We start from the raw sequence: 14,084 nt of genomic DNA on the forward strand, positions 1-14,084 counted from the left end.
GCTTGCAGATGTTAACAGGGTACCTTTTAGCCTTCACAATGCATGCTGGTCAGATTCTGTCAGTTTTCTGTATGCCTATATACAGCATAAGCTTTCTGAATTTCATTTAAACCTTTGATGCTCCTGGGTTGGTTAGCCTCACAAGTCTCAACCACAAATTTCAATTAAAATAATATTACCGTCTCTTATCCCATCAAGGGAGGTTACATGCTGGGAGCCTTGCTCATAATGCATCTGTAATTGAAGCAAGGTGTTTTATCTAAAGGTAGCTAACACGTGATGAATCTGCTGAAAGAGTAACAATAATTTTCTTGTGTCTATAGATCCCATCTGTGTTCCAGCATTTGAACATGGCCTAGGGCTAATGACTGGAATGGCGCCAGTCAACCCAATGATGACTGGGATAAGCTTACTGCGGCCAGCTGTCCCACCAGGGTTACCGGTAATGAAAGAAATTATCCACTGCACAAGCTGTACCCTCTTTCCAGCCAACCCAAGTAAGTCTGAGTATCACATCGTTGTATAGCTTGGATATATCCGGGTAGGTTGAGGGTGAGGAGAACAATTGTTGTGAAACTGTAAGCTGAAATAGTTTTGGGAGTGCACCAATAAGCTGTCACTATATGCTTAATTTTAGATCAGATGGGTGCTTATTTCAGAATGGTCAGTATTAGAATGGGAACTAACAGTCAGCCATGTACTCGACTGTATTATATTGCTTACTCTACTTAAGAGAAGGCTTTCATCGAATGTTCTGATCTTGGGACTACATAAAGAGTCATAGAGTCATAACAGCACAAAAGGAGGCCATTCCACCCATCAGGTCCATGCCGGATATCATATCTGTGCTTGACTGCAAAGAGTCCTCTCAGTTGAGGCCCAGGTTTAGGAACATAGGAGCATTCAGTACAGGATTAGGCCATTCAACCCCTCAAGCCTGCTCTGCCACTCAATTAAATCATGGCTGACCTGCACCTCTATTCCATTTTTACCCACTTTAGCTCCCCATCCCTTGAAGTCCTTACCTAACAAAAATCTATTCATCTCACTTTTGGAAGCTACAATTGCTCCACCATCCACAGCCATTTGGCTGAGATAGTTCCAGATTCTGCTCCCTGTTGTGTAAAAAAGTGCTTCCTGATTTCGCTCCTGAATGGCGTCGCTCTAGTTGTAAGATTGTGCCTCCTTATTTTTGATTACTCCACCAGAGGAAATAGCTTCTCTCTATCTACCCTATCAAATCCTTTTCAACATTTTAAAACTTTGATCAGATCACCCCACGACTTCCTAAACGCAAAGGAATACAAGTCAAGTTTATGTAACCTGTCCTCATAATTAAACCCTCTAATCACAGATATCATTCTGCACATCACCCCAGCCAATGCCAATATATCCTTCCTGTGGTACAATGTGTAGATGGGGTTTGATCAGGGCCCTGCACAACGTAAGCAGCATTTTCTCTCCTTTGTAACCCAGCCCTATTGAGATAAAGACCAACATTTCATTTGCCTCTCTGATTGTTTTTTGTACCTCTCTATTAACCTTGAATGATTTGTGTCCTTGGACTTTCCAAATCTACTCTGCAGTCCTAAGGTGCTCATCATATAGAAAATACTTGGATTTATTTTTCTTGGGTCCAAAGTGGATGACCTCACACTTGCCCACTCACTTAATCAGTCCATGTCCATTTGCACAACATACTGTCCCACTGAACTTATTGTCATCTGCAAACTTGGATAAAGCAGCAACTTGCATTTATTCTTCTTCTTCTTTGGCCTCCTTGTCTCGAGAGACAATGGGTAAGCACCTGGAGGTGGTCAGTGGTTTGTGAAGCAGCACCTGGAGTGGCTATAAAGGCCAATATTAGAGTGACAGACTCTTCCACAGGTGCTGCAGATAAAATTGGTTGTCGGGGCTGTTACACAGTTGGCTCTCCCCTTGCGCTTCTGTCTTTTTTCCTGCGAACTGCTAAGTCTCTCCGACTCGCCACACTTTAGCCCCGCCTTTATGACTGCCCGCCAGCTCTGGCGATCACTGGCAACTGACTCCCACGGCTTGTGATCGATGTCACAGGACTTCATGTCGCGTTTGCAGATGTCTTTAAAGCGGAGACATGGACGGCCGGTGGGTCTGATACCAGTGGCGAGCTCGCTGTACAATGAGTCTTTGGGGATCCTGCCATCTTCCATGCGGCTCACATGGCCAAGCCATCTCAAGCGCCGCTGACTCAGTAGTGTGTATAAGCTGGGGATGTTGGCCGCCTCAAGGACTTCTGTGTTGGAGATACGGTCCTGCCACTTGATGCCAAGGATTCTCCGGAGGCAGCGAAGATGGAATTAATTGAGACATCGCTCTTGGCTGACATACGTTGTCCAGGCCTCGCTGCCGTAGAGCAAAGTACTGAGGACACAGGCTTGATACACTCGGACTCTTGTGTTCCGTGTCAGTGCGCCATTTTCCCACGCTCTCTTGGCCAGTCTGGACATAGCAGTGGAAGCCTTTCCCATGCGCTTGTTGATTTCTGCATCGAGAGACAGTTTACTGGTGATAGTTGAGCCTAGGTAGGTGAACTCTTGAACCACTTCCAGAGCGTGGTCGCCGATATTGATGGATGGAGCATTTCTGACGTCCTGTCCCATGATGTTCGTTTTCTTGAGGCTGATGGTTAGGCCAAATTCGTTGCAGGCAGCCGCGAACCTGTCGATGAGAATCTGCAGATACTTTTCAGTGTGAGATGTTAAAGCAGCATCGTCAGCAAAGAGGAGTTCCCTGATGAGGACTTTCTGTACTTTGGTCTTCGCTCTAAGATGGGCAAGGTTGAACAACCTGCCCCCTGACCTTGTGTGGAGGAAAATTCCTTCTTCTGAAGACTTGAACGCATGTGAGAGCAGCAGGGAGAAGAAAATCCCAAACAGTGTGGGTGCGAGAACATAGCCCTGTTTCACGCCACTCAGGATAGGAAAGGGGTCCGATGAGGTGCCGCTAAGCTGAATTGTGCCTTTCATATTGTCATGGAATGAGGTGATGATACTTAGTAGCTTTGGTGGACATACGATCTTTTTTAGTAGTCTGAAGAGACCACGTCTGCTGACGAGGTCAAAGGCTTTGGTGAGATCAATGAAAGCAACGTAGAGGGACATCTGTTGTTCACGGCATTTCTCCTGTATCTGACGAAGGGAGAACAGCATGTCAACGGTCGATCTCTCTGCACGAAAGCCACACTGTGCCTCAGGGTAGACGCGCTCGGCCAGCTTCTGGAGGCTGTTTAAAGTGACTCGAGCAAAGACTTTCCCCACTATGCTGAGCAGGGAGATTCCACAGTAGTTGTTGCAGTCACCGCGGTCACCTTTGTTTTTATAGAGGGTGATGATGTTGGCATCGCGCATGTCCTGAGGTACTACTCCCTCGTCCCAGCACAGGCAAAGCAGTTCATGGAATATAGCAGGCTTAGCACTCTTGATTATTTCAGAGGTAATGCCATCCTTCCCAGGGGTTTTTCCGCTGGCTAGAGAATCAATGGCATCACTGAGTTCCGATTTTGTTGGCTGTACGTCCAGCTCATCCATGACTGGTAGAGGCTGGGCTGCATTGAGAGCGGTCTCAGTGACAACATTCTCCCTGGAGTGCAGTTCTAGGTAGTGCTCAACCCAGCAACAACTTGCATTTATATAACACCCTTAACCTAGTGAAACATCCAAAGCACTTCATTGAAGCATTATCAAACAGAATTTGACACTGAACCACTTCATGAGATATCAGGGCAGATGACCAAAAGCTTGGTCAAAGAGGTAGGTTGTGAAGAGCACCTTAAAGAAGGTGAGAGACATATAGAGTTTTAGGGAGGGAATTCCAGATCCTAGGCCTAGGCAGCTGAAAGCACTCCATACAACTTTGTATTCCTTCATCCAAGTCATCAATCAGTACAATGAACAGATGTCTGGGAACGCCACTTGCCATTTCCTGCTAAGGAACAAGAAAGATCCTGGCTACTTATCCATTAGACTTCCTGCCCGCAACCCCCCCCCACCCCCACCCTAATTGTTACAGCCAAACTGTGATGTCAACACCTATTCTTGCATGATAAGATCTCGAGATGTGAACAACTTAAAATGGATGACTTGTCTCAAAGCTGAGAATGATGTGACCAGGAAATATAACAGTCATTCTCTGTAAATATACACAAGCTATCTTGTTCCTTAGGGCAAATTAATTGGAATATCAGACAAATCAGCTGTCTAAAAGGTATGTATTCTCATGTCCCACTTCAGTTTGAGTGAATGGAAGCCATTGAGCACCTGCCAAGAGCTGTGTGAACCTTTGCTGTTGGAATAAATTCCATTCAATCATCCAACAGGGTGAATGCAATTTAGCTAAAGTGATAACATAGCTGTCATAGGCCCCACACCATGGAGGAGGGGTGGGGGATGTTTCTTCTTCAAAGTGGTAGTTTTGTTTGGCAACTCAGTAAGTCAATTCTTGCCATACAGAACTGAGTGATGATTGTGAGATCAGCCTCTGTCCATTTATCTCTCTAGAAAAGTCTGCCTTCGCCAGTTTTGAGCCTGGTCCAGTCAAATTGAAAATAGCAAGGTCTCATTTTCTGATGCTCCCGCTAGTGAGTTCACAGGCTGCTGATTTATAAAGTGAATTTAGCCCGTAATAAAGGAAATAGATTCCATAATCAATTATTTTGGTGCCTTGGAACAATAAGAACTAGATAAATCTCACTGTGAAAATGGTATTCTGTATTCATAGAAAATAAATCCGTGTGTTGGTTTACTGTGTAGAATCATGAGCGTAGTCATCAATTTGTCTTCAGACATGGTAAGATGCCAGAATATCAAATCTGAGACACACAGTGAGGGATCTGTTATTATGATCCTTGGGTTACATTAATGTTTAAGCAAATGAGCAATTAAAGTGAACATCCAGATTGTAGTGAAAATGGAGTCCCTTTATGGAACAGCCTAGTAATCTCGAGTGAAGATTCATGCTCTTAATAGCGAACCATAATGGTGTATGCTTCATGACTGATTACGGCATCGGTTGTTTTGCCACACATTGTAATGCTTATTGCACCAATGGGTAATTCATATCGTGTTATTGGACAATAATTGACTATAATCAGCCACTAGGTCAACAGGGTTTGCCATTATTTTTAAGGTGAATAGAGAAGAGAAACAGGAAGCATCCTGGTGAGGATTTCAAAGCATCAGAGAATGAGACCCAACTGATACAGGCTAACACATTGGAGAATGCAAAGCAGGAGTTTCATTTGTTTAGTCTAGTTTACTGAGTGTCTCACTCTTACCCACATAAGGAATGTACAGCAAAAACAAGAAATGCTGGAATCACTCAGCAGGTCTGGCAGCATCTGTGGAAAGAGAAGCAGAGTTAACGTTTCGGTTCAGTGACCCTTCTTCGGAACTCATGTGCAGGAATGTGCAGGACTGTTTCGGTTGAGTCTTCTGTTTTGTTGCATCTGCAGACCTTCCTCCGCCGGCCATCCGTGATCGGCCGCCTGGCTGCAAGACTGTGTTTGTGGGAGGCTTGCCAGAAAATGCTGCCGAGGAAGTCATTCGCGAGGTTTTTGAGCATTGTGGGGATATTACGGCCATTCGCAAAAGCAAGAAGAACTTCTGCCACATCCGCTTTGCCGAAGAGTTCATGGTGGACAAGGCTATCTACTTGTCAGGTGCTCCGCGTCTGTATCTCTTCTTTCGTACTGTGAACATGTGAGAACACTCACTGAAACAATTCTGGGACAGAAAGTAAAAGATAGATTCATGCTAAAGTTCAACAGATAACTGCAAATATTCAGTGCCCACCCCAACCCTGGGAAACTTTAAGCTAAGATTTTAACAGTTCTCTAGAGGCGGGTGGCCAGTTAATCCAATTAACTGGCTTATTAACGGCCATTTTAGACCCCCACCAGAATTTTACCGGCTTCCCCGAACAGCACCGGACAGGGTGGGAGACTACCAGGTACCTAGAGGCGGCCTCTTAATTGGTTGCCACCAGTAAATTTCTCTCCGCAGTCCCGCCATTCACCCCTGCCAGCTTGGGACCCGCATTTGGTCTCGGCGGTGGCACCCACGGCGTGCCAGTAAAATTCCAGACTTTATTACGAGCAATGTGTCTGATGAGAACTTTCATGACTAGAATTATAAATGGCAGGTGGAGCTGCTGAACAAGTTATCCCCAGCCTTTTCCAGTCAAATACCAATGTCTGTCTCCCCCATAGGTGAAAAGTTGACAAGTTTCTCCAGTCAGCTTCACTGAGATTTAAAGCAGAGTTTTTGGAAACTTGCTCTACTCACTCACCTGATTGTGAAGTTGCCCAATGGTTTTTAATGGACTGGTAATGTCAGACTAGCTGCAGAGTGGTTCCCATATAGTGCATCATTGTAAATGAAGAGAGCAGCACATGAGTGAGATTAAGCAAACGGGACACGCAGGAGAGAGATTGAGCTGAGCTGGCCCCACCTATACACTGTCACCCATCTCATCTCTTGGGGTGGTGACAACTCCACGCAAGTAACTATCCCATCTGTCATTCCAGGTGACCTGGGCAGAGGTGTCACTAACTAGGATAGAGAGACACTGGAGGGATTCAGTGAAAAATAAACTATCACCAGAAAGCCTACACAAAATAAGACAAAAGAAAATTCAAAATAAACCACACACGACTTCAAGAAAGGAAAGAAAAAAACTTGCATTTATTTTATTTATTTGGAGATACAGCACTGAGACAGGCCCTTCGGCCCACTGAGTCTGTGCCGACCAACAACCACCCATTTATACTAACCCTACAGTAATCCCATATTCCCTACCACCTACCTACACTAGGGGCAATTTACAACGGCCGCCAATTTACCTATCACCTGCAAGTCTTTGGCTGTGGGAGGAAATGGAGCACCCGGTGAAAACCCACGCGGTCACAGGGAGAACTTGCAAACTCCGCACAGGCAGTACCCAGAATCGAACCCGGGTCCCTGGAGCTGTGAGGCTGCGGTGCTAACCACAGTTTCAGAATGTCCAAAGCTCTTCATAGCCAATGAATTGCTTTTGAAGTGTAGTCACTGTTATGTATGAAGTCAGGCGCCCAGCGGTAGGGATTGTACAGCTGCAGGTGTCATTGCCCACTCTACCGTTAAACCCTAATAATTAACACCACTGGCTTAGTTTAGTTTCTAAGAATGTCTCTTCACGTTCAGGCTATCGCATGAGGCTGGGATCGAGCACAGACAAGAAGGACACAGGCCGCCTGCACGTGGACTTTGCTCAGGCGAGAGATGATTTGTACGAGTGGGAGTGTATGCAGCGCATGTTTGCGCGAGAGGAACGTCACCGGCGCATGTTGGAAGATGAACATCTGAGGCCACCCTCTCCTGCACCGATTGTGCACTATTCAGAGCATGAAGCCAGCCTAATGGCTGAGAAGCTCAAAGGTACTCCTGAATATATTACATTGAAACAGTGTTAAACTGGGCTGTATAGGACTGCATATATTCAATGCTAACTTCATCTACTGTCAGTGTATTTAGCAGGAGACAAGTGGAGCCGACAGTCATCATTGCACAGCTGAGCGAACACCCTTAAAAACATTTTTCCTAAACAAAGTGAATATCAATTTTAACACAGACAATAAACAAACACATTTGATTCACAGGACCTGTCCCCAAATGTGTGACTTTGATGGAATTGTTTCTGGCCATGAGTCAAGTTTATCAGATGTTAATGTGCTTGAATTTCAAAAGATAAACTGGACTTTCTCCATTCAACTGAACACACGCACACACATTTGCACACACATACATACACACATACATACACAGTTACACACACATGGTCACACACACACACACAGTCCCACAAACACAAGTGCGCGCACACACACACACACACACACACACACACACACACACACTCAGAGTCTCACACACACACACACACACACACACACTCAGAGTCTCACACACACTGGGTTTTGTGCAGCTGGCAGGACGCCCGGTGCCAGGCTGGGAAGGCACGGGAACCCCACCTCGGTTTTTTTGAGCCCCCCCCCACCCCAGCCTGATCCTCCGTTTTTCCGGAAGCCAAGTTTCCAACGCTGGGATCTCCGTCCCTTGGAAGACCCAATCACAGTGCTGGCAGTTCAGCAGTATCATCAGTGCCACCAAGAGCAGTGACCACTGCCGGTATTGCAGAGGCCTTGTACCCAGGTCTAGCACTGGTGGGGTCCCCAGGGCCAGTCCAGAATACCCCTGCGAGGGTGGGTGGGCATCAAGTCCAGGGGAAAGGAGGTGGCTCCATGGAGGTGGAGGTTTTGCTGGCAGGGGTCCTCTGTGGGCCACAGATTACCCACGGAGGAGGGACCCCCTCCCACCAAGCCCACAAGGAGGCGCCTCATTTTACAAGGCGCTGTCCCTGCCACTGGTAAACCTATTAATGGCCACTTAAGGGCCTCAATTGGCCACTGGGTGGGAAGGCCATCTTCAACCTATCCAGCCCCCATCAAAATTGCTTGGCGATGGGGTAGCAATGAGCCCTCCGCACCCCCCTCACCCCACCACCTAAAGTGATTCTATGGGCTCCCCCGCCTCCAACCCTATCTCACAGTGGGCCCATAAAATCCAGCCCACAGTAACACACACATACACACACATACGCATACACAGTCCCCCATACACATAAACTTCCACAAACATACATGCACACGCAGTCCCACATACACAAACACACGGATAAATATACGTACACACATAGTCCCATACAGATGCACATCTAAATAAAATACATAGATTGGAGTGAGGTAAATTTTGTGAGTAATTCCAGTCTGGGGTATAGTTGCTACACTTTTGGTACCCACTGTCAACACTGAGTAACCCTGGGTCAGCCACAGTGCAGCAAGTTACAGAGTGAAGCACATTCTTTACTGATCCAACAATATACCTTAATCCAAATTCAGAAGAACACTCCTACTCCATCAGTGACGCTTCCATTTCAGTTTAGTAATAGTTATTAGGTTAACAATGTGAACTGCATTTCACCTTTTCAAACCTAATTCATCTGTTAAGCATTGCAAGCGAACAAAGCAATGAAAAAAACTAATTCCTTGCTTGTGAATTGCATCAGATCTGCTATCCTGCTTGCACATTGATAGTACCTGCTATTCCCTTGAACATATACAGGAAGGCACTGAGAGAAATTGCTGGTTAGACTACATTTATCACAAAATCGGTATAGGGGTAAAAAAACTGTATTTAGTCATTACTTTGGGAGCATTTCTCATATTAATGCAAAAATGTCTTTATTCTGAGTTCTTAATTATCGGCTTCAAGCCCAAAAATCAAAATCATTTTTCACGATGATAACATTGCATATATAATTCATCAAGATTGAGAATAATTTAAGGCAGCTCTTAATTTTTAGGGTATTTTCTATCCTTCTTACTCCAGACTTTTCAGATCTTAGATCATTCTCACAGGTGAGTCCAGCTGCCTAATCCTTCAAGAATATCTTCACTCGCCTTGATATCTATGTAAACTTTCTGTAACATCTCAAGCAGAATAAAGAGAATAACCTTTCCCTTAATTATTGGCCATATTGGAATTCTCCTCTGACTCCAGTTAGTAGTAGAGCCTCAAAGCACCAGACTTTATTTCTGATTTAAACTATTAATTAATTTATTCTCTATCCTCTATCTAGTCTCTCAAGTTCAAAACAATAAAATTGAGGTAGTTGAGGTAAAAATTGCAATAGTGAGATAATCCAGCCACTTTATAAATCATGGGCGTGACCACATTGAGAATACTGCATACAGTTCTGGTCCCCACAGTACTAAAAGGATATTGCAGCTATTGAAAGGATACACAAGAGAGCAACCAGAATGTTTGAGGGGATGGAGGGATTGAAATATGAGGAGTGATTGTGTAAATTAAGCATGTTCTCACGGATAGAGAAAGGTTGAGAGGTGTTATTGCTGTTTTTAGCATTCTAAAAGGACTAGATGATATAGATGATAAGCTATTTTGCCTTGTCCAGAACAGTAGAACCAGAGGATATGGCCTGAGCTTGAAGGGGGCAAATTCAAAATTAAGCTGCAGAAACATCATTACAGTGAGCGAGTGGTCAATCTATGTGATAGGCTCCCTAGGGAGTTGGTGGAAGCAGCTAGTATTGATTCACTGAGACATGGCATATGGTAAGTGTAGCAGGCTTGCAAGGAACAGGTCATTTTTGGACCTTTTTTATTCTTTTTATGGGATGTGGGCATCACTGGCAAGGCCTGTCCCATAGATTGACCACTCGCTCACTGTAATGATGTTTCTGCAGCTTAATTTTGCAGCTCTTGAGTGGCTTGCTAGGCCATTTCAGAGGGCAGTTAAGAGTCAACCACATTGCTGTGGGTCTGGACTCACACATAGGCCAGACCAGGTAAGGATGGCAGATTTCCTTCCCTAAAGGCCATTAGTGAACTAGATGTGTTTTTACAACAATTGATGATAGTTTCATGGCGCCATTACTGAGACTAGCTTTCAATTCCAGATATTTTATTAATTAATTGAATTTAAATTCCCCACCAGCTGCCGTGTTGGGATTTGAACTAGTGTTCCCAGGGAATTAGCTTGGGCCTCTGGATTACTAGTTCAGTGACATCACCACTTTGCCACCATCTCACCTTTGGTTCCCAAACCACTGGGGTTTTCCTCACCTCACGTCTGGGTTTGTTGTAGACCAGCTGCTCGAAGTTGATTGCTGTGATTAGTCAACAACTCCATTATTGTTGTATCATGGGACTAGCATGATGGTGAAGGTCAAGATGGACCATGGTCATATTTCATCTCGCAATTCTTATGTTCCTAAAAAGTTGCAGCATGAATGCTAAACTATTGTTTTATGAATAACTTGTTTTTTTAATTCATTCATGGGATATGGGTGTCGCTGGCTAGGCCAGCATTTATTGCCCATCCCTAATTGCCCTTGAGAAGGTGGTGGTGAGCTGCCTTCTTGAACCACTGCAGTCAGTGCTGTTAGGAAGGGAGTTCCAGGATTTTGACAATGACAGTGAAGGAACAGCGATATAGTTCCAAGTCAGGATGGTGTGTGACTTGGAGGGGAACTTGCAGGTGATGATGTTCCCATGCATCTGCTGCCCTTGTCCTTCTAGGTGGTAGAGGTCATGGGTTTGGAAGGTGCTGTCAAAGGAGGCTTGGTGCATTGCTGTGTGCAGTACTTCTTTCTATTTCTAACTATTGTGGAAGCAATGCTAGTCGGAACTATGTCTCGACTATGTTTCAACCTGACTTTCAAAATCAAACATCTGTGTCTCTTTAAATATCTCTGAGAACTGGACTGTCCAGGGTTTGAATAACTGTTAACCACATTGGGAAAATAACTGCCTGCCATACAAATGACTAAGCAAATAACACACTGCAGACAACTGAGGAGCGTGCAACATTTATATTAATTTAAACCTGGGGCAGGTTCTGACAGTAGCTTTAAATTCCTTGGGCTGAATTTCACTGGGGTTCTTCACTCACTTGGCGTAAGTTTTGAAAAGAGCTGGAGAATCTGCTGAACAAATGCTTTATGGCATTTATGCCATTTTCTCCAGGTTTCCACAGCTCTTCCATTGAAGCTCCAGTGAACAAGTGGGAACCTATGGAAAATCCCCCCATGACTGATGACTGAATTAAAGGAATCTCTGCAAAGCTAAACTGATAGAGAACTGCTTCATTACACCAAGTTCATTATTGTCACCATTATTCTATTAGCAATACCAAAGCTGCACTTCAGAGCAAGTGTAAATGCAAAACCTGAAGAGATAAAAAGTTGATGAATTTCGTTAACATATTTATTTTACCATTAAGTCTATTTCAGTTAAGTTTTTGTATCACTTTTGAGTTTTCCCAAAATGTATTACCTTTCAATACTTCAACAAAAAGCAAAAAATACTTTGGATGCTGGAAATCTGAAATAAAAACAGAAAAAGCTGGAAATACTCAGCAGGTCTGGCAGCATCTGTGGAGAGAGAAGCAGAGTTAACGTTTCAGGTCAATGACCTTTCATTAGAATGGTGTAACAGGTTTAAAGCAAGTGCAGAGGTAGGGAAGTGGGGAGGGGAGGAAAAAGCAAAAGGGCAGTTCTGTGATAGGATGGAAGGCAAGAGAGATTAAATGACAAATGTGATGATGGTGCAAGGCAAAAGGAGATGGTAATGGGACAAGTAAAGAAACAAAAGATGTGTCTAGAATTGGTGCAAAGAGCAGAATCATTGCCAACAGCTGCTGTCGGAAAAAATGGGAGCAGTGTATATGATCTGAAATTGTTGAACTCAACATTTGACTTTTTTTATGCGTTCATGGGATGTGGACATCGCTGGTTAGGCCAGCATTTGTTGCCCATCCCTATTCAAACTGAATGGCTTGCTAGGCCATTTCAGAGGGCATGTTTGAAGAGTCAACTACATTGCTGTGGGTCTGGAGTCACTTGTAGGCCAGACCAGCTAAAGATGGCAGACTTCCTTCCCTAAAGGGACATTAGTGAACCAGATGGGTTTTTACAACAATCAATAATGGTTATATCGTCACCATTAGACTAGCTTTTTTAATTCCAGATTTATTAACTGAATTCAAATTTCACCACCTGCCATAATGGGATGGATTCAAAGCCATGTCTCCAGAGCATGAGCCTGGGGTTCTGGGATTACTAATCCAGTGACAATACCACTACACCACCACCTCCACACTGGAAAGCTGTAGCCATTTATTTTTTTGTCACTTAATCTCTCCTGTCTTCCACACTATCACAGACCTCCGCTTTTATTCTTTCCTCCCCTTCCTCCTTTCCCTGCCCCTGTACTTGCTTAAAACCTACTAAATCTCTAACTTTTGCCAGCTCTACCAAAAGGTTATTGATCTGAAATGTTACCTCTGTTTCTCTCCCCACAGATGCAGCCTGACTTGCTGAGTATTTCCAGCATTTGCTGCTTTTATTTCAACTTTTCAATACTTTCAAGGAATGCAAAACCAACAATGGCTGCTTGTACTTTGCCTCTCCACTTTGTAGCAAGGACAGAATCTTTGACTATGATGGGTCTCGTTGCGACACAGGTCCAGTTGTTCTCTTATGTTCTGTATTAAATGGACAGAAATAACTTGCACTTAAACATAATTGTTTGCATCACCAGTGTATTGGAGTCACTGAGCTGGAAGCAGAAGAGAAGTCACAGGAAGTGACGATTAAGCCTGTACCTACTGACCTCCAATAGTTCCCCATTCCCCAGTCAATTTCTGCCAATCTAAAGTTGTCATGTATACCCAAAGGGAGAATTTGTTGTTTTGTTCATATTCCATTGGCTTGGATTATGCCATTTTATCATTATTGTCTCAAAAACCATGTACACTGTTGTGACGTTTGCTGCCAGCCACTAAAAGCGAGCAACTGTTTCATCTATCAGTCTCCTGCTGTCTAGTTGTTGAGAGTCTGTGGTATCTATTCTTGCAGTGGGTCTCCTGTAAATATATTAGTGTGCTGTTTATTTACCTTGTGGTCCAAATGGATCTGTGAATGAAGAGTACAAGCTGTTTGGTCATCTACACAACTGTGGTGTCTGATTTCTCTGCTAATGGAACAGGACTATGCACTGATGCAGTTCAATTTCCCTGGTGGTCAAGGTGAGTCTGTGAGTCTGTGGTGTCTGATTTCCCTGCTAGCCTATCTGTTTTGTGCCTATCTTGTTCAATTTTCTCCAGACCCATCTATAGCCCTTGATTTTCCTACTGATCCAGGGAGATTTTCCATCAGTCGTTCCATGTTTGCACTGGCAGTTTTCTCCTAAAAGTAAATATTTATTCTCCAGACATCACAATAAAAAGAGAAGGCAAAATTACAATGGGAACGTAGGTATTGAGACACTTGACCTAAAGAGAGGCAAAATAGAGATTACTGTGGATAATTTAATAATTTACATAAAGACTAGGGAAATAATGACTACAATTAAATTACTCTCTCAGAATAATACCAAAAAAAATTTCAGTGTGCTTTCGAGTGAAACAAGAATGGAGATTGTGATTAGC

General features: G+C 44.0%; 1 protein-coding gene across 3 annotated transcripts in view; it reads left to right on the plus strand.

The window, feature by feature from the left end:
• enox1 (ecto-NOX disulfide-thiol exchanger 1) overlaps nt 1-14,084 on the plus strand; it is a 377,950-nt gene that overhangs the window by 79,103 nt on the left and 284,763 nt on the right. For all 3 annotated transcript variants that reach the window (XM_068040197.1, XM_068040198.1, XM_068040199.1), the window contains 3 exons: nt 324-497; nt 5,489-5,695; nt 7,218-7,451. In XM_068040197.1, coding sequence (XP_067896298.1) covers nt 324-497; nt 5,489-5,695; nt 7,218-7,451 — 615 coding nt within the window. The remainder of the gene's footprint in view (nt 1-323; nt 498-5,488; nt 5,696-7,217; nt 7,452-14,084) is intronic.

The sequence above is a fragment of the Heterodontus francisci genome, chromosome 10, assembly GCF_036365525.1.
Source record: "Heterodontus francisci isolate sHetFra1 chromosome 10, sHetFra1.hap1, whole genome shotgun sequence".
In the NCBI taxonomy this organism is placed as follows: Eukaryota; Metazoa; Chordata; class Chondrichthyes; order Heterodontiformes; family Heterodontidae; genus Heterodontus; species Heterodontus francisci.